General features: G+C 42.7%; 1 protein-coding gene across 1 annotated transcript in view; it reads right to left on the bottom strand.

Moving 5' to 3' along the window:
- The window catches only part of CACNA2D4 (calcium channel, voltage-dependent, alpha 2/delta subunit 4), a 146,747-nt gene that overhangs the window by 106,954 nt on the left and 18,724 nt on the right, over positions 1–21,069 (bottom strand). Inside the window, exons 8-17 of the mRNA XM_006891375.1 lie at positions 19,965–20,025; positions 18,965–19,115; positions 16,608–16,682; positions 15,380–15,469; positions 15,153–15,266; positions 14,042–14,120; positions 13,154–13,287; positions 8,815–8,892; positions 7,190–7,270; positions 4,938–5,012 (exon numbers count right to left, since the gene is read on the bottom strand). Coding sequence (XP_006891437.1) covers positions 4,938–5,012; positions 7,190–7,270; positions 8,815–8,892; positions 13,154–13,287; positions 14,042–14,120; positions 15,153–15,266; positions 15,380–15,469; positions 16,608–16,682; positions 18,965–19,115; positions 19,965–20,025 — 938 coding nt within the window. The remainder of the gene's footprint in view (positions 1–4,937; positions 5,013–7,189; positions 7,271–8,814; positions 8,893–13,153; positions 13,288–14,041; positions 14,121–15,152; positions 15,267–15,379; positions 15,470–16,607; positions 16,683–18,964; positions 19,116–19,964; positions 20,026–21,069) is intronic.

Below are 21,069 nucleotides of genomic sequence, written 5' to 3'. Positions count from 1 at the left end.
GAGCTCTTTTTCTATATTTTTATTTATGGCCTCTGAAAACCTTTTGGAGGATCAGCAATGAGTTAGTTCCTACTCAACAACAAGGAGAGAGAGAGAGAGACAGAGACTGACTGTCTTTAGGAGCTTAGTAGCATGAACTCTCAGCAGATGTGTGGATGTTGAGTCTCATTATTATCTCCCACTTGACACAGGTGAGCTGTTGTTCAGCTGCCCTACAGAACCGACTTGCATTCTTTCCTCCTCACTCAGGCCAAAATGGTACCTTTATTCTTGGTTCTTTATTCTTTATTCTTCATGTCCATCCTCATGGCAAATGGTGATGCCCTGCCATCTTTCACGTTCAATCTGTTCATTTTGAGTAAGATGCAGTATTTCACTGTCATTTCTGAAATCCTGTTACTACCTGAAAGACTACCTTTTGCTCCTCACGTGAAAGCCATTATTTCATTTTGTTAATTGCTCAATCTCCGGGTATTGATATAGAAAGTATGTTTATTGTGTTTCTCTTTCCGTTTAATACTAGGCATCTCTTTGTTTACTTTTATTTTTTCTTTTTAAAAAACCATCTCCTTAATAGCCATCTCAAATTGATAGTGCTTTCCTTAGGAAGCGCATTAAAATGGCTTTCTCATAGCTTTTGTTACATAATTGTGTTCTGTGTTGTATAATTATCTATTGTTTCATTTATGTAAGTCCTATTTCCTTAATTACACTATACATTTCATCACTGTTTGTAACATTCCTCACAATATTAAAAGGTGAGATACGTAATATGAATTTATTGGTTGAAACCCTATATTTTTCTAAATTAAGTGGAAGATAACAGGTGATTTTCTGACCAGTGTCTCTTAATTCTATAATTGTGCTGTAGGATCCACATCTTTCTTATTTCCCTAGTGAGTCATTTTGCTGGCATTGGGGCTGCCTCCCACAGAACACAACTGGTAGAGGACAGTCATACATCTCGAGTTTAGAGGCTCTGGTGTAAGTCCTAAAGTTAAGAGCCAGTATTATATACCACTTTGACATCTGATGAAGTTCTTTGAATGGCCTAACCTAAAATTCCTATCCCCTTGGGTAAGGTCCCTCGTCAGACAGTCCTTATCACAGAATCTGCCAGTTTCTGCACATATGTGAGTGGTGGGTTTCAGTTCCCTGCCAGCTTGTGGAATTATCAAACAAGCGAGCACATCCTCCCACCAGAAATGAGGGCACCTCATCCTCTTAATGCCATGAAGCCTGCCTCCCACGGCCCATGCTTGTTCACCTTGTTTCTAAATGTATCGCCTGGGTGGCTCTGCATGATGTTCAGTGTCCTCCTCCCCTGGGCTCTGTGCATAGAAAACAACAAGAGAACAATACTACATAAAAAACCCACTGCCCTTAGCTGATTCTGAGTCATAGGAACCCTGTGAGACAGGGTTAAATTGCTCTAAAGGGTTTCCAAGATTGTAAATCTTTGTGGAAGTATACCAGTGTATCTTTCTCCTGTGGAGTGACAGGGAGATTTGAACTGCAGACCACTTTGTTATAGTTGAGTACTTTAATCACTGTAACACCATGACTTTTAATGGCATTAATTATGTTGTTGTGTGCCATCAAGTTGGAACTGACCATAGCTGACCTTCTGGCTGGTTTTCATAGGCAGTAAATTACATGGGAGAAGATTAACCATCTTTCCCCTGCTGAGGTGGATTTGAATTGCCTGCTTTTGGATTGGCAATGTAACTCCTTACCCACTAGGCTACCAGAGCTCCCTAAAAGTGGATAGGTGATTAAAATAGATGCTTGTTTGTCTAAAAGAATCTTAACTGGAAAACCACAGTAGACAGAGTGGTTTCCAGTGCAACGAGCTTTCTTTTTATTCTAAACCCCTATGATTTGCCTTGAGGAGCTCAGTTAGTTGCCTGTGAACATCCAGTTTCCATTTGAAGTGAATGGGATTGAATGTGATTAGACTGAACTCTCCAGATCATTCTTGGGTCATATGAGTCCCTTGTTAGTTCTTGAAAAGATGCTCTGAGACCTTGAGAAATGGAGTAATATATAATACTCATGGATAGGAAGACTCAATATTGTGACAATGACAATTCTGCCAAAGGCAATCTACAAATTCAATGCAATCCCAATACAAATATCAATTCAATTCTTCAATAAGATTGAAAAGACAATTTCCAATTTCATCTGGAATGGAAAGAGACCCTGAATAAGTAAAGCACTCCTGAAAAAGAGAAAAAAGGTAGGAGACATCTCTTTCCCTGATCTCAAATCCTACTACACAGTCATGGTGGTCAAAACAGCATGATACTGGTACAAAGACAGACAATAGATCAATGGAACAAAATTGAGAGCACAGAAATCAGCTCATCTACCTATGATCAACTGATTTTTGACAAGGAGACAAAATGAGTTAAGAGGGGAAACAAAAGTGTTTTTTTTGTTTTTTGTTTTTTTTTAACAAGTGATGTCAGCAAAATTGGAAAACTCTCTGCAGAAAACTCAAGCAAGATTCACACCTCACTCCATACACAAAACCTAACTCAAAGTGGATCAAGGACCTAGGAGTAAGACCAAGGACGTTAAACTTCATCAGATGAAAGCTTGGAAGAACTCTAGAAGACCTAATTCACAATATGAACAGTCTTCCAAGCGTTTTGAAAAACCTATAACCAGGAGAGAATAAAATATATAGATGAATGGGACCTTCTAAGAATCAAATCCCTGTGCACATCAAAAAAAACTTCTCCAACAGGCTAGGAAAGCCACAGACAGGGAACAAATATTTGGTAATGACGTATCTGGTAAGGGACTCATATATAAAATTTGTATAATACTCCCAACACCTCAATAAGAAAAAGGTAAACAACTAACTCAATTGGAAAATGGGCATAGAATATAAATAGACACTTCACCAAAGAAGACATTCAGAGGCAAACAAACACATGAAGAAATGTTCAAAATCCCTAGCTCTCAGAAAAATGCAAATCAAAACAACTATGAGATATCATCTCAACTATGAGATATCATCTCAACAGCAAAGTTCAACAGAGCAGCAAACAACAAATGCTGGTGAGGTTGTGGAGAAATTGGAACCCTTATTCACTGCTGGTGGAAGTATAAAATGATTTAGCCACTATGGAAGGCAGTATGATGCTTTCTCAAGAAGCTGGAAATAGAAATACTATCTGACCCAGGATTCAACTAAGAATATACCCTAAAGAAACCAGAATTGCCACCCAAACAGATATATGCATACCCATTTTTATTACTGCATTATTCACAATAGCAAAGAGATTGAAGCAAACCAAGTGCCCAACAGCAAATGAATGGATAGAAAAACTTTGGTATATTTACACTATGGAATACTCCACAGTACTGAAAACAAGGAGCTAATAAAATATTACACAGCATGGATGAGCTAGAGGACATTATATTGAGAGAAATATCTCAGTCAGAAAAGGAAAAATACTAACACCACTGTTCTAAAACAGGGACTCATGTCTAAAATTTGTAGAATATTCTAACACCTCAACAAGAAAAAGGTAAACAACTCAACATGGGAGTGGGGGGAAACTAAGAAAAGGAGGGATAAATAATAAACACTGCTTTGAAACAGATGAAGGAAAGAACTGTTTAAAAGGAATATATGATTATGCATTATTTGTATGACAGCAGTCCAGAATAAGAGGTGCATAGCAAAGTGAACAGGGGGAGGTGGGGGAAGGGAGGAAATGATGCAACAATGAATGATTTTTTTTAAGAGGATGGGGATGGGTAGGGAGGAAAATGTGCACAGTGAATGAATGAAAATCCAACTTTTCTGTAAACTTTTGTTAAAATCACAGTTAACAAAAATGTATTTTTGTTCTTTAAAGCCAAAAACAAGGAGAGAAAAGATGCTCTGCTACTTGTTGCCTCCCCACCCCCCAGCTGCTATCCACAATTCCCTGGAAAACTGAGAGAGGGGAAAAACGAAAATTCTCAAGGATTTTTAAACTCAATTTTGCCCTACTAACAACTGTACTGAGAGGTGGTGGATAGAGATAGTGGCCAAGTGCCAGGACTAGGGCAGTAGGGAGCCTCTACCCTTGAAAGCTGACCCTTTAGATAAGACTATGCAACTTTTCCTCTTAAGCCTTCTGTTGCTCAGCTGACCACATAACTCTCAGCTTCTGTATCAAGATAGAGAGAGCTAGGAAAGGGGGAAGAGAGTCAAGAACACAAAAGCTGTAAGTAAACACAAAGTAAGACAAGCGCTGAGGGTTCTTCACACTTGTCTTGCCATTTTCATTGTTAACTCTGTATTAACACTCCCTTTTGGTGGAGGCCTGGACTTGGGCGTACGTGAATGTCAGACTCCAGAGGGAATATGGAGCCATCCACTGAGGCTGTGATGGGAATGTAAGTGGTTGTGTCCTTCTATGGCCACATGACTGCACACTTCATTACATGCTCTCTGGTTTGCTCATTTTATCTATCTTGCCTTGTCTCTCTTGCTAAATTGTAAATGATTTTAAAACAGGGAGCATAACTTGAATACACTTTTTCTCATAATGTCTATAGTAGAGTTTGGGTTTTTTGTGTTTTTTTTTTATATTAGAGTTTTGACTCACTTAAATGAAGCCCCATATGTGTCCATTGTCAGAATGACTTTTAAAAATGTTATTAATTTTAATGAACATTTACAGAGATTTTGGATTTCCATTCATTCATTGTTGCACTTTTTTCTCTATCCTCCCCCCCAACCCCCACCGCCAGCCCAGTTTGCTTCTCTCTTTAAAAAACAAAAGATAAACCCCTTCATTGGTATACAATCCCCCAGAATTACTTTTTTATTATTATTATGATATTTTTTATTTTTTTTCCAGAATTACTTTTATGAATCATCTCAGGTATAACATAGTTAGAATCACAAGGCAAATAAGATCTATACCTACCAACGGCCGGAGGTCAGGGTGTGAGAGAATGTAGCCATTGTTAGTGTTCATGAAGGCATATCCATGTACTCCTAGCTGCCAAAGACAAAGAATGAGGGACATGGTGTTTGTATGGGATTATTGAATTTGGTCAGAGTTTGTTGCCTTATTGTGGTGAAAGATGGTGCTCATAGCACAGAGTTTTCCAAATACAAGGATTACTGAGCCAGTGACAGGATTATACCCTTTAATGTTTGATCCTGACATTTAAAAATATGGCAAAAATATAAATAAAATGCTGTTGTAATAATTTTAAAAATACACTTTAGCAACATTAATTGGATTCAGATTGGTTTGCACCTATTACCTGTATCTATTGCCAAAACAAGAACAAACAAATATGTCTTGGAGAGGACGCAGCCAGAGTGCTCTTTGGAGGCAAAAATGATGAGGCTTTGCTTCACATCCTTTGGGCATGTTGGTAGGAGGGTCTATTCATTGGAGAAGGACATGATGCTGGGAAGGGTGGAGGGCTGGCAAAAGAGTGGAAGACCCTCAACCAGGTGGACTGACACAGTGACTGCCTCAGCGGGTTCTATTGCATCAGGAAGTGTGAGGATGGCTCAGGATAGGACAGGGTTCAGATCGGTCCTAGAGTTCATAGAGTTGCTGTGAGTCGTACTTGACTCGATGGCACCTAACAACAACATAGCCCAAACTAATTCATCCCTCCCAAATGCAAATTAGTGTCCTGAAGCAATACTCTCTATTTCCATTACACCTTGCCAGCCCTTACCTGAGGGAACTCACTACCACTAAATTGATTCCAACTCATAGCCACCAGGTAGGACAGAGTAGAACTGCTGAGAGTATTTCCAGTGCTGTAATCTTTATAGAGGCTGACTGTCTCGTCTTTCTCCCTTGGGATGGCCAGCAAGTTCAAATCACTGACCTTTCAATTAACAGTCAAATAATTAACCCCTGTGCTATCAGGACTCCTTTCCCGAGCCCTTGTCAACCTTGCATCTAGCTCCATTTTTATGAATGTACTTATTCTAGATATATATTTCACATAATTGGAATCATACAATATTTGTATTTTTGTGTCTAGTTTATTGTACTTAGTGTAGTGTTTTCAAGGTTCATCCATATCATAGTATATATCAGAACTTCATTTCTAATTATGACTCAGTAATATCCCATTGTGTTTATATCTTATTTATCTATTTGTTAGTTTATGGACACTTGGCATGTTTCCACCTTTTGGGTATTGTGAATAATGCTGCTATGAATACTGCTTTAATTTTTAATTATTTTTGTTTTTTTGTGCCACTGAGTTGCCTGTTACCCTGTGTACAACAGCTCTGAATCCTGACCTAACTTGAGCCAGTATCACTGTTTCTGACACACTTACTCCTAGTCAAGCCATCTCATCCAGAGTCTTCCTCTCCTGTGTTGTCCCTCTACCCTTTCAAGCATGATGTCCTTCTCCAAGGACTGGTTCCTCCTGGCAATATGCCCAAAGTATGTGAGACAGAGCGTCAAAATCCTTGCCTCCAGAGAGTATCTTGGTTTCGCCCTCTCTAGGACAGACCTGTTTCTTCTTTTGGCAGTCCATGGTATATTCAATATTATGTCTATCTATATTTATATCTCTGTATCTGAAAATACTAAGTCTTCTGATAATTTTGAGGAAGACCCTGACCCAGTGAATTGACAAAGTGACTCGTGCAGTGGGCTTGAGTATGCCTGAAATAATGAGAATGGCACAGGACAGTAAAGGGTTCATTCAGATCTGTTGTTCATAGGGTCGCAGTGAGTCATTCTCAACTCTATGGCACCAAAACCAATAACTGGTAATTTCATATTTTAACTTTTTTGAGGAATCTACACTTTAATTTTGAAGCTCTTTACACATTCCATTATTTATAACAATAATAATAATAATTCTCTTTACCGTCACATTTTGTAGGTGCTTTGTATATAGAATCTCACTCACAGGACAGGAATGAATAGCTTGGAGAAATAGATTGAGACACTGAGGGAGAAATCTAGAAAAGAACATTGAAGGCCAAAGAGCAAATCACAGAGTGGCAAAGGGCTCAGGAGTCTAGGCCACTGCTTTCATACTTGATAATGACACTTCTGGGAGGCCAGATGGAGAGGTCCGAGCCAAGATCTCAACTTGACTATCATTGCTTAGGAAAAAGGTCCTGTTACTGCCTGGGACAGCCCCTGAGGGTCTGTGACTATCTTTCAGGACCCAGGCTCACCTTGTACCGAGGTGCCAGCTTCATCAGTTCTCGTAGGGCCACATCAGAGCCTACTACACCCAGAAGGATTCCATGAGATCTCTAGAAAGAAAGAAACCAAGTCAGGAGATGCACGACTTCCCCATCAGCAGGGCCAGATGAGCCCCAAGGCCTTTCCAGAGCTCAAAAGTGGAAACTTGATAGGTCTCAGATGGTTCATCCCTGCCATTATATTTTTGGCAGAGCTCCCTGGAGTAAAGGCCTAGAACCTGTCAGGAGAGGTCTCAGAAGCATTATTAATTGCTGGGAAGATTAATGTTTAATATTAATATTTAAATTGTAATAACTGAATGAAATACTATGCAAAGTTAGATAAAGTGTTTATATTCACAGCAGAAGCTCAAGGACCAGGATCCTAGGAGTAAGAATCTACAACTGCCCCAGCAACAATAGCAAAATTCAACAGAGCAGCAAACAACAAATGATGGCGAGGTTATGCAGAGACTGCAATCCTTATTCACTGCTGGTGGAAGTGTCAAGTGATTCAACCACTATGGAAGGCGATTTGACACTTTCTCAAAAAGTTGGGAAGTAGAAATACCATTTGACCCAGCAATTGTACTGCTGGAAATATACCCTAAAGAAACCAGAACCGCCATCCAAACAGATGTATGCACACTCGTGTTTATTGCTGTGTTATTCACAATAGCAAAGAAATGGAAGTAACCACGTGCCTATCAACAAAAAAATGGATAGAAAAACTATGGGTATTTATTTTCACACAAGTGAATACTATGCAGCACTAAAAAACCCTCATACAACATTATACAACCTGGGTGACCCTAGAGGACATTATGGTGAGTGAAATGTCACAGTCTCAAAAGGACAAATATGTATAATAACACTGTTATGAAGTGGAACTGTCATGGGGGCATTGACAGGAGACTAGGAAAGAGTGGACAGATAATGTACACTATGTCAGAACAGATGAGGGAGAGAAGTGTTTAAAAGGAATATATGATTAGGCATTATTCGTAAGACAATGGTACAAAATAAGAGTTACATTGCAGAGAGGACTAGGGGAGGGAATGGGGGAAGAGGGGAACGGGATCAAACTGCAACAATGAATGAATGAAAATCCAACTTTTCTGTAAACTTTCATTAAAATCACAATTAAGATTTTTTTTTAATTTTAAAAAGAAAATCTTCAGATGCTTATTCATGCCCATATGGAAATACTTGCTGACAAGACAAAGGATGGAAAGTTCTGGAAATTTTGCAATAGAAGCCATTACAAACAAGTTAGAGTCTGTCAAAACTGGTAAGCTAAGTGTGATTTTGCTGGAAACTGGACAGATGACTTCTCTAGCTCTTTCAAGGCTCATGGCTCCAAGAACATTGCAGTGGACTGCTTTCAAGGTGACTGGAGTAGGACCACTGGGGGACTTTGGAAAAGTATGGGCAGTTCGTCTACCATTTAGAGATTCTGGTGTAGATAGTCTGGGTCAGGATTTAGGAATATGCATTTAAATCTCCCCCCATGGTGGTTCTGGTGCCTGGCCAAGTTAAGAATCACTAGTCTAAAGATACCAGCCAGTAGCTCCAAGTTCTATTCACTCTTTCAACCTCTCAGAGTGACCACTCACTGTTTCATTCTTTTTGCTGAAGACTGGCATGGCCACAGTTGTCAGGAGCAAGAAGTTCTTTGCCTGTGAGGTGAAGAGCTGTCAAAGGGAAAAGAGCAAAACACAGAGTCAGGCACAGGAGGTCCAATGGTCTGTGTTGGACAGAGTACACAGTGTGAAGAGTCCACCGTCATCTCTATCAACCACGGTGCCTCCTTCCAGTCAGAGAAAAAAAAATCCCAAATACGTTTCATTTCTCTGCAGAGAATTGTCAGAACATTTCTCTGCAAACAGAGAATTGTCAGAAAAGCCAAAGGTGAGGGCAGGGTTGTACAAGTAGATCACACTGTTATCACTTACCAAAGATGATTCTAAAACAGGACAAGTCTCAGACTCCCAAAGCCCACAGCCCACCTCCCAAACATGTTTATTGAGCTCATATTTTGGCCTCACCACAGATGAGTATGAATCCATAAAACAAGCTTTCCCCTCAAGTGCCCAGGAGCAAAGAGTTTTGGAAAGGAAAACACTTTCTGAGAAATTTCTACTATGCATCCATGGTAAATACGAGGAGATCACTCAAAGAGAAGAAGGACACAGCTATAGAACTGTGAACAGAAGCAGACACACGTGGAGAGGCAGCATGCGGGTAGTCACAGTGTATTTGTCATTGCCATTTTAATGTCATCACTAATACACTTGGGATGCGTTCTCTGCTCAGTCACTCCAGTCTCTGAGGGTGATTTCTGTCTGATCGCCATCTCGTCACACCACCTCCTCCAGCTGCCTTGGAAAGGGGCTTTAGTCATGTGCCTCCCTCCAAAACAAAGACAAGTTCCTGAAAAGAGGTGTGCATCAACAGCTTTTAAGAGGCTCACCTCATCTAGGTAAACCAACGGAGCTTGCTGAGGGATGTGAGTCGGCTAGTAGACTTTACTGGAAAAGGAAAAGCTTTTTGCCCATCTCTACTTCATCTCATTTTTCAGTTTAGTTTGGAAGTAAGGTTTTCTGAAGGTGAGATGCAATTTTGTGAGCACAGACAGACACATTGACACAAATGAGACGAACGCTGTCAAGTCTCTTTGAGTTAGGAATGTACGAAGCCAGACGTGCTTCATCAGAGAACCCCAGTCTCCCCTCTCTCTTGCCCTCTCCCTTAGCAATCTTCTCCCATTCTGCATCTGCTCTGAGCTGTGTAAATAGCATCCTCAACTCAGATGTTCTTCAGGTTGGACTCAGGAGATTTGTGGATGACCCAAGACTACCTAAAATCAAACCCAGAATCTCTGCTGTTGAGTTGATTTGAACTTAGAATTACCATATAGGGCAGAGTAGAATAGTTCAGAAGGTTTTCAAGGCAGTAAATATAGAAGTAGATGGCTTTATTTTTCTATTGTCAAACAATTGGTGGGTTTGAATATCCAACCTTCTACTAACCAGCTGAATGCTTAACCCCTGTACCACCATCACCCCTTTCCTGAACAGGAATTCCTAAGTCATGGAGAAGGTGAGTTAGGAAAGAAGAAAGGCGATAATAAGACTAGGGAGTCTTCCTAGTTGAGGGAAAAGCTGTCATTGTTAAAAATGAAGATAAATTTGTATTCTTACACACAGATATGGGGAGTTAAAGGAACCTGGAAGGTTACGATGTGCACAGACTACTGAGAGTGACCTAGAGTAACCTGTCTGAAAGACATTTTAGAGCATTAAAGAGCTCTGGTGGCCTAGTGGCAAGAAGCTGTGCTGCAATCCCAAAGGCATGTGGTTTGAGGCCACCAGCTGCTCCGCAGGAGAAGGAAGGGCAATCTGATGGGCCACTTCCTCCCATGCAATTAATTGACTCTGAAAACCCTCCAAAGGCTCACCTACAGGTTGGTTCCGACTCTGTGGTACACAACAACGACAACAACAACCATAGGGAAGTTAGGTTATACTTTAACTCACCTTTATTCTCCTTCCTGTGCCTTGAACCAAACACACGCAAACCCTCCTGACCACTCAGTCGGGTCCATGCCCTCCTCAATGAATTTCAGGGTTTTGGAAATTTTGAGTAGAACCTAGTTTTCCTCTTGTCAGCTCCTTTGGCATAAGAACAATCATTCACATATGAGAAATGTATGTGAGAGTCCACTCTTCAGAGACCACTGAAGAGGTGGTTCTTTCCTTAGGCCATAGTAGCTAGTGTAAGGCATGGGATGATGGATAGAAAATGAAAATCATGAGACAAAATGCAAAGGAAGATAAGAACAAAGGCTTGATCTTGCCCTCTGTCTCTCACTCTTCACTACCTCTTAGTTTTCATTCCCTTTCTCTCATTCTCAGTCAGTTGATCTACTCAGAGCAGTGCCCTAAGAATACCTGGACAAAGCAAGGAGAAAATTTCCCCCCATGACAGAAGCTTCCCCCTTCTGAGCTCCTGCTTTGAGAGCAACAGTCGATGACCTTTCCTGAGTCTGGCCTTATTGCTTTAGTCCCTTTAATGTAGATTAATGAGCTTTTTATTAAAAAATTGGCAAGGTGGCTCTTATCTCCTCTTAGTAGGTAAACATGCCACTGCCCTTACTTAGAGGAAGTCAGAGGCAGTCATGAAAGTTTGCGTTCTTAGCCTGCCTTGCAGCTAGAGTCAGAGTTGGTCAATGAGATAGAATTTAAAATGTCATATGAGACTATCTAGAAGTTTCTTTTCTACAACGAGAAATAGACAAATAGATTTTACTGTATGGATCATAACAAATTATGGCTAACATTGAGAAGAATGGGAATCCTGGAATACTTAATTGTGCTCGTGCAAAACCTGTAAGTGGACCAAGAAACTGTTGTCCAAACAGAGCAAGGGAACACTGCATGGCTTAAAATAAACAAAGGTATGCATCAAGGCTGTATTCTTTCTCTATATCTATTCTATCTGTATGCTGAACAGATCATTCGGGAAGCTGAACTTGATGAAGAACATAGCATCAGGATCGGAGGAAGACTTATCATCAATCTGCATTAAGCAGATGACACACTCTTGCTCATTATAAGTGAAGGCCTGAAGCACTTGCTTCAGAAGACAAAGACTACAACATCAAGAAAACAAAGATTCTCACCACTGGGCCAATAGGTAACATTAATGATAGATGGGGAAAGGATTGAAATTGTTAACAATTCATCTTACTTGAATCCATGGTCAACACCCTTGGTACCAGCAGTCAAGTAATCAAAAGGCATATACCACTTTTGGAAAATCTGCTACCAAGGACCTCTTTGAAGTTCTAAGGAGCAAAACCCCTTCTGTTTAAAGACTAAGATGTGCTTAATCCAATCTATGGTGTTTTCAGTTACTTGCTATACATCTGAAAGTTGGATAATGAATAAGGATGATAGAAGAAGAATTGATTAATTAAGTTGTGGTGTTGGAGAAGAGTACTAAATATCATATAGACTACCAAAAGAGCAAACAGATCTGTCTTAGAGAAAGTGCACCCAGGGCGTTCCTTAGAGGCAAGGATGGTGAAACTTGGTCTCACATACTTTGGGCATATTGTCAAGAGGGGCTAGTCCCTTGAAAGACATGTTTGGAAGGAGGGAGGGTTTGAAAAAAAGAGTAAGTCCCTCAACAAGATGAATTGACACAATGACTATAGCAATGGAATCAAGAATATTGGACATAAGGAGGGATGACATAAGACAGGGCAGGGGACAGATTTGCTGGTCATAGGGTCGCTATGGATCATGTTCGACTTGAGGCACCTGACAACAGCAGTGCTATTTAAGCCAGTAATTTTAGATCTCTCCTTGAGTCCTGTGCTGAAACAACATCACTGAAGCAAATAGTTGCACATGTGACTTGAGCGGTGCAAGAAAAGTATTTTTCCTCCCCATCCTTCCAAATAGCTCATTTGATATTATACTTTTGATAATTGATTCCTTTGGCTTGGCCATTATTGCCTATAGGCAATTACTTTTAACATGTGTGTGCCCAGGAAGGAAGACCACATGACTAAGCTTTGTGATTGATTGGGAATGGCTTGTCTGACCACTTTCTTCCATAGCAAGTACAAGGGAAGGATAATGATGGAAATGAGTCCTAATGGGGGAAAAAAGTAGAAACAAGCTTGGAATAGAGAGGCTCTATCCATGGGGGCAGGACCAACAAGTTTGCTGGAAGGATTTCTGATATCCCTAGCATCACATGGGCAATGACCTGCTACTAGGCTGAGTGGCGTCAGGGAAGGAGGAGAAAATACATGAAAAAAAATAATCTATTCCATTTACAGCTCTGGTCAAGGAAATGTGTTGTGCTCACCCCTCTTCTGACCCAGGAGACATCATTTGCATTCCTGGGTCTCTAACTCTAGAGCACCTATCAGAGGCCCACCTTGCTGTCCATGTAGGCTTCTGTCCAGATGATGTCATGATCGTGGTTGATGACCATGGGGCGGCTGAGCACATGCAAGTACTCCATCACGTTCTCCTGGGCATCTGCCAGCGTAGATATCTGTGTGTAGTAGCCTAGGGGAGGGGAAAGTCACATGGTGGTAGTGATATGGAGACCACTCAGAATCTTCTGGTAGGGCCCAGGTGCCGCCCTAGCTGCTAATACCTTACAGCTCTGCCCTTCACATGGAATTGCTCTGATCTACAAGGCACTGCCATCTTTCCCAAGGCCCTGCCATCTCTTCCAGGCTGCCAGAGTGAAGAAGAGGGATCCTCACTGAGACCCCTCCAAATCCAGAGCAGTGTTTAGGGACAACAAAGCTTTGAGTGCTGTCACATTGTAGGTTGGCTGGTTAGAGAGAAGCAAAACATATTGCATACTAAACATTATTCTGAAGAAAATGGTGACCCTCTGTCTATTGTTTGGAAACCGACCCAGAACAAAAGGGCTTAGCTTGCAGCAAGGAGAATGAAGACCAGATATCAGATAGAGCTTACAATTAAAACATCACTTCCATTTTTGCCTGCCCTGGTTTCTAGACTGAGGTTTCTCTATTGTGGAGGGATGACTCCTAAGTTCTATTTCAGATGACTTTATAACTTTGGAAGAAGACCTGCTAGAATAATCAAGTACACTCTCGTGGCTCCAGGGGACAATCACATTTTGTCTTGGTTTTTTCCAGATAATAAGAAGGGAACATGTACTGTCATTCTTGGCACTGCTATGCTACTTCCAGATCTCAGTGCAGAAGCCCGTGTACAGCACCTTCGGGGCCCTAGCTGTGCTCAGGTGTGGGATTATACGGCGCACGGCTGACACCTCACTTACCTTTGTTGTTGCATGCGATCCACTTCATGCGGTCAGCAAAAGTCACCTCTCTCCCGATGAGGTAGGTGAAAACTCGAACCTAATCCCCAAGACAGAGTGACTCAACAGACATATTCTTCACTAACCAACTATAATCTCTGACTATCATAATGCTGATTTTTTTTTTACATGAATCTTCAATGGTGGGTCAAACATTCTACCAATTACAGATTCTCTTCCTGGTGGTACAAATGGCTCAATTCTTAGCTAATGATTAGAATGTTAAAGGTTTAAATCTACGCACTGTTTCTATGGGGAAAAGACCTGTTAATTGGCTATCATAGAGATTGTAATCAAGAATAACAGCTTCTTCGTGGTCAAGAAACATGTACCAAATCTAATTGCCCAACGTCATGGTGAGCATGAAACAGTTCACAGTTGAGCACTTTTCATGGCTCAAAACTACATTCTTGTCCCTCACTCTGACCCCAGCTATTATTTCTCACTGAATCCTCAGCGACTAAACCCAGTTGCTGTTGAATCCATTCAGCCTGAGAGCAGCCCGTGGGTGTCAGAGTAGAACTGTGCTCCATAGGGTTTTCAGTGGCTGATTTTTCTGAACTTTTTCACCAGGTCTTTCTTTCAAGGAGCTTCTGGGTAGACTTGAAACATCAACTTTTCAGTTAGTAACCTAGCACATTAACTTCTTGCACCACTCGGGGATGACTTCTCCGTTTTTAAAGTCACCATAATTTTTGACCAGCCATTTGGGACACATCTTCCCTAAAGATTGTTGTTGTCAGGTGCTGTCCGTCTGTCCTGACTCGCAGCAAGCCTCTGTACAGTGGAATACTGTCATTGCAGTGTCTGAGGCCATTGTTGCAGCAGTGGCTCCATCTTGACATGAAGTTTGAAGCCTAGAAAATCTTGTGGGTAAGTTTTACTCTTCACGTAACAGGGTTGCTCTGAGTTAAAAACGGACAGCATACAAGCAACAACAATGAGATGGAAGACTTGAGCTCAGTGAGGCTCTGATTTTCTGGGTCCTGGGAGGAATCCTATCCTTGGCAGTAGAACTTCCCCTTGACCCTTCCCAGTCCCCCTTGACCCCCCCCCCCACCGTGAAAGAAACCTTGCGATCTGGCCAGTTGTACTTCTCAAACACTGGCTCATAGTCCTCCACGGCACCATCGGTGATCAACATGATGGCCTGGTTACAGAGGCTTCCTTGCTTGGCCTCTTGGAACTGTGGGTGGAAGGAGAGGGCACTGTGACCATGGGCTGTGAACTCTCCGCCCTCCGCCTCCATCTCTTCCCTCAGCCTCACCACTCTCCCTGGGCTTCCTCAGGTGAACACACCTGTTTGAGGATCTCAAAGGCTTCACTCAGGGCTTGGTTCACGATCCCCACACCTTTGACCATCAGCTTCTCCACAAGCTGTTTGAAATGCTGCCATGGGGAAGAAATTCAGGAAGGGTCAAAGAATTGAGTGGGCCAAGGAGACTTCGTCTTTGATTTTCATTCAGGAGGCTGTTTATAGGTGTTGTCTAGAACTAGTCAGGTCCTGCCTCTTCATGATCTAACTAATTTCATGAGTTGGACCCTTGCAGTGGTTGTTTCTCAAATGGCCTCATAGTCAAGTGGCTTGGTGTGAATCCATTTCTGCTATTGAAGGATACTGCTATGTGTGAGCCCTGCCACACAATTTAGGGAAAGGGGTGAGGGATGATCTTCTGGGAACCAATGCACAGGTTCCTGGGGTCTCCAGCACTGTCAGCATCCTAGCCCTTTACCAAGGGTGAGCACTTCACAGGAGAGTCCATGGAGATAGCCAGTGACTCCGTAGACCAACATGTGGGCCAGGATTCTAGAGGAAAGCAGACTCAGTGTCTGAACCAGAGAGGGAAGGATGACATGCAAAATATCTCTTTACAAATAGTTGCCACATTCTCTCCTCCTTGGCCTTTTACCAGAGTAAAGGGTTCAATCGGGTGGATTTTAATTTGTCCTCCTTTTCAAGAAGCTTGCATTAAGACTGACAAGAGGAAACAAAGAGAAAGACTGAGTCTTGAGTCACCTTGAGTGAAAAACCATCCCTACAGTCAATGAGGTTCTTTCTGTTAGATGTGGCCTTTATGGTTTTCTCTAAATAGATCATCACCATGACCACCACCACCATCGTCATCGTCATTATCATCTCATCATCTCACCTCACCTCACCTCATCTCATCTCATCTCATAGCTGTTGAGTCAGAACTCATGGTTGACTCTCCAAGGCTGTAAATCACAGGGAGGAGATCGCCCACCTTTCTCTTGCAGAGCCGATGGTGGACTCAATATTGGGTTAGTAACACAACTTTCTAAGGATTAGGTTAACAGAACGCTCCTCTAAATTGGTAGGCACCATATTTATTAGGGAGGTTTCTTGGGCATAATTACATGGTTAAACACACATTTGCTTTGCTGTCTTTCCAAGGGTAAAGGAGGAGGTCATAGTGGGCAATCAAAACTTTCTGCATAGACGATGCTCCAGTATCCAAGCAGGAGTGGGTTACTTAGGGGCATCAAGTCAAAAGTGGACACTTACCTCTCGGTTATCTTGATCTGCTTGGACAAGGACCCCTTTAAAGCAGGGCTCGATGTAATGGACATAGTCATTGTACTGTAGTAGCCGTGGGCAGAGGGAAGGAGAGAGCGAACAGGATTAGTTGGAAAGTCAGGGCCCAGTAAGAAACCAAAAGCATCTCACAGGGTGGTCAGAGGTTCATGTGGGAACTCTAGAATATGATCCTGGGACACCTTTTACTTTTTGCAGCTTTTCTTAGTAGAGAGAAAACAGAGCAGTTTACTTACTCTGAAATTTCTCCCTCAAATCCTGGACTCATTGTCTGAACCAACTAGCTAGTGTCTCATTTCCCAGAATAGAAACTGCAGTTACTGACAGAATGCCTTTGATCTCTGCCTCCAACACCAGACAGGGTGTCTCCACAGGTTAGCTCGGAGCCCTCCATGACTGTCTCCTCCACAGCAGGTCTGGAGGGGGGTTGAGACACCTGTGCCCCTTTCTTCTTTTTCCTGTGTGCATATGAAGAGGGTACTTTCCCTCTCTACAGTGGTTGGAGGTGGGAAAGGAATTATTACTTGTCTTTCCTTTCACTTAAGCACTCCTCTTTTCCACAGTCAAGTTAAAAATCTGCTGCCTTGGAGTTCTTAACACACCTTCCACACAAATAGGAGGAGGAGAGAAGAGGAGACAGCGATGGCTAAGTGGGAAAATGTCATGAGCATGCTTGGGACGAACTCTTTCCCTAATTGGAACTCCCCAAGACACAGAAACTATAACACTGGTCTCAAGCATGGCAGAGGTTGTGAAGGTAGTACAAGATAGGGCAAGGTTTCAATCTGTTCTTCTTGTGGTTGCTATGAATTGTAGTTGACTTGATGGCACTTAATGACAACAAGAACCTGGTGAAAAAGCTGGGAGTGGGACAGAGGAGGCAGGGCTAGGACCGGTGGTGCCAGTCTCTGAGAGGTGAGCTTATCTTGCCCACTCTCATGGAGTGATGGGATCTAAGTCTGTGGCTGTCTGGTCACTCCTGCAGGCGCAGATAGATGTGGAGAGGTAGAGCCTAGGGGTGACACAGATGGCTACACAGAGACAGCCTTTGTGGAAGGGTCTTAAGAAGTGTGGTCTGCATATGTGGAAGCCATCATGTCCCTACAGGGTTATTTTAAAGCTGGCCAAGTTTGTATTGGTGTTTCTCTGCTAGATAAGTAAATTCTACTACAGATGAACATTTTGGACAGTGTGTCAAGCTGTGGATGGAACTTCAGAATCAGCAAGCATTTTCCATGCCCTTCAGAGCATCAAGGCAGCTGTCAATTTGGTCCCTTTGGAGAGTTCAACATGCTCCTGGTGCATTTGAAAATAGTCACTTAACCCACCACCCCTCTTTCCTTACTTTATTATACCTCCACTCCATCACTTTCTAGGCACAGGTTGAGTGTCCCTCAGGAAGAGATGCTCGGAAAACAGCTCCTGGACTTCTTGTTCTTCTGGGCTTACACTTTCTACTTTGCCCCTTTCTCCCAAGGTGTCTGGACTTAGTGAAATGAATTGAGTGTCAGAAGCAGAGAGGACAGGAATTGTTGTAAGGCAGGCCAGAAATCAATCATTCTAGGTCTGATTGGAGACCAACAGTTTAGAGTGGAATTAAGTTAGGCCTTTACTTATAGCCATTTCCATAATTTAGATTGTTTCAGTCACTTGCTGTGCTGCTGAGTGCAGGTCAGTGAATAAGGATAACAAAAGAATTCATGCCTTTGAAGTGGTGTTGGAGAAGACTGCTGAGTGTCCCATGAACTGCCAAGAGAACAATCAGGTATGTCTGGGAGAGGTGCAGCCAGAGGGCTCCTTTGAGGCAAAGATGATTAAACTTTGCCTCACATACCTTGGGCATATTGTTGGAAGAGGCTGTTCATTGGAGAGGAACATCATGCGTGGGAAGGTGGAGGGATAGTGGAAGAGAAGAGCCTTGACCGGGTGGGTTGACACAGTGTTTGTGGGAATGGGCTTAAGTGTGTCAGAGATTGTGACGCTGGCACAGGATAGGACAGAGTTCAAGTCTATTGTTCATAGAGTTGCTATGAGTTGTACTTGACAGCGCCCAACAACTCCATGGTCAGTGATTATTCACAGTCTTTACACCCCAGGCTCCTTTGAGAAATTGAAAGATGGGGCTCAGGAATATGGGGGGATGCATTTTACAAATAATTCCAAGGACTTGGGCAGACCATGAATGGACCATAGGTTAGTAACTAAGACTGGCAAGAGAGAATCATTCTATTGTAGGAGGCAAGTGACTATATCGGTCATTCTAGGGAAGAATGTCTTTTCTAAAGGAACTGAGAGCTATTCCAGACCAAGAAGGAAAACATATTTACCGCAATGACATTAACAAAATCATTCTCTCCCAGCGTGTCCAAGATGGTGGAGACCGTGTGCTTGGCGATAGCCATCCTCAGCCCTTTCATGCTGCCGCTCACGTCCACCAAAATCACTATGTCCTTGGGAGACGTAGCAGCCTGTATGTACCTTCAGTGTGAAGAAAGAGAAAGGAGAGGAATCAGTTGCAGATGGGGAAAACCAAACCCAAATGGTGCCCTGACTGAGAGCTTTCTTATATTTTTGTTCAAACCCTGACCCACTCCCATCCGAGGATCAGGCCAGTCAGTGTTTGCGGCCTCACCCGTGATAGGTTTTATTGTGTCCTATGAAAACCTGACACACTTCAGAAGCCGTTTTGGGACTTTTGGGCTTTTTTGTTTGTTTTTTGAAGCCATTTTGGCTTGACATAGTTGGGCATGTGCCCTCCCAATGGAATCAATACTTAAACTCATTGCTGTCACATCTGTTCTGACTCTTGGTGTCCCTCTGTTGGGATTCTGAGGTTGTAAACCAGGACGGCAGAAAATAGCTCATCTTTCTCTTTCAGAGTGGATTTCAGGTGGATTCAAACCACGGGGGTCTCACAGCCTTTTGGTTAAGACCATGGCACCCTCCTGGCTGTGCCACCATATCAGTGGGGCAGAAGCCAAATCCCCATGGTAACCCTGGTCCCCTTTAGTCTAAACCAGCCAGAGTCGCTGAGGTCTCTGGAGGACCGTGAGGTCATGGGAAAGGAGAGAGAGTGCTGAGTTCTTCCCTGAGCATCTGCCACAAATCAGCCAGAGAAGGGCAGGGAGGAGGAGGCAAGCCTGATAGGGACAGTTTGCTTTGAAAAGAGGTTTGGATTGAGAAAGAAAAGTGTTACCAGTTTTCAATGAAAATCTTGGCACAAAGACATGGATTTTGTATATTTAAGGCCCTTTGGTGGTAGGTGGTCAGAGTGTAGGAGCTCCAGGGACCAGAGTTTCTCCCCACCCCCACTCCGTGAATTCTTACCAGCCACGGTTTCTGCAATCAAAGGTAATGACTCCATTCTCATCAGGTGTCCACTTGATACCTGGGGAAATAAAGGTTGGTTCTTTCACTAGCCTGGTGAGGCTGCCCTGGCCGCTGACTAGATGCTGACACCGGAACGTCTAAGATTCGCAGGGCAGGGCCAGCTGGGATCTGGGCGGCAGGGCGTATGGTCACACCCTGTAAAGCATGGCAGCAGGCAGTGAGGCGCTCTGCCCACATCTCACATGATGTCATCTCATAAGGAGGATCTCCACAATGTGGAATTCATATTTGAGGCGAAGCCTTACAACAGACAGTGGGGGGAAGGCTTTAGAAAGATGTGCTTTTAACGTGCGCTAGCAAGTATAGATAGGCTGGTGAGCAAGCCTGGGTCACCATGTAGGACTCTCTTGAATACCTTACCTGCCGCTAGGGTTAAGCTCATCAGTGCTCATGGCCCCTTGTCTTAGCTGGGCTGGGAGAAATTATTTGACTACAAAGCTGTGAACTCTTTGAGGGCAAGGACGCCAGGGGTTAGGGCCAGGTCCGGATCTGTTGCTCACAGGGTCACCGTGAGTTGCACCCCACTCGATGGTACATTCAGTAACAAGAGCAGTGCAGCGTCGGGCAGCACTGGCAGATAAACCTCTGTGTGTGTCTGTCATGTGAATGAAAGAACATATGAGTGAGTCTGGAAACTTTTAAGCTACTTAGGAAAGTGCCCTGATAGATTTTGCCTTATGGAACTCAATCAAACACTTTCCTGGATCCATGTAAAGCACAGATAACACAGATAGGATCAATGATAAACTTTGTATTTAGAAAAGAACTCTTTGGAATGGTTGTATGAAACACAATGAGAGTGAAGGATAGTGTGAAATACAATGTATATGAATTTTGTAAGTAAACCCGTTTAAAAGAAGAATTTTATTTTAAAAACCCCACAAAAACAAACAAAAAATTAATAACACTTTGGATGTTGTTGTTGTTATGTGCCGTCGAGTCGTTTCCGACTCATAGCGACCCCATGCACAACAGCCCTAAACCCTGCTCTATCCTGCGCCAACCGCACCGCCTCTGACACACCCATCCCGATTACCCCAGT

Source organism: Elephantulus edwardii, unplaced genomic scaffold, assembly GCF_000299155.1.
Source record: "Elephantulus edwardii isolate Elephantulus edwardi_28Jun2011 unplaced genomic scaffold, EleEdw1.0 scaffold00096, whole genome shotgun sequence".
NCBI classification, from domain to species: Eukaryota; Metazoa; Chordata; class Mammalia; order Macroscelidea; family Macroscelididae; genus Elephantulus; species Elephantulus edwardii.
The sequence above is the reverse complement of the archived record's forward strand: the minus strand, read 5'-3'. Positions and strand labels throughout refer to the sequence as shown.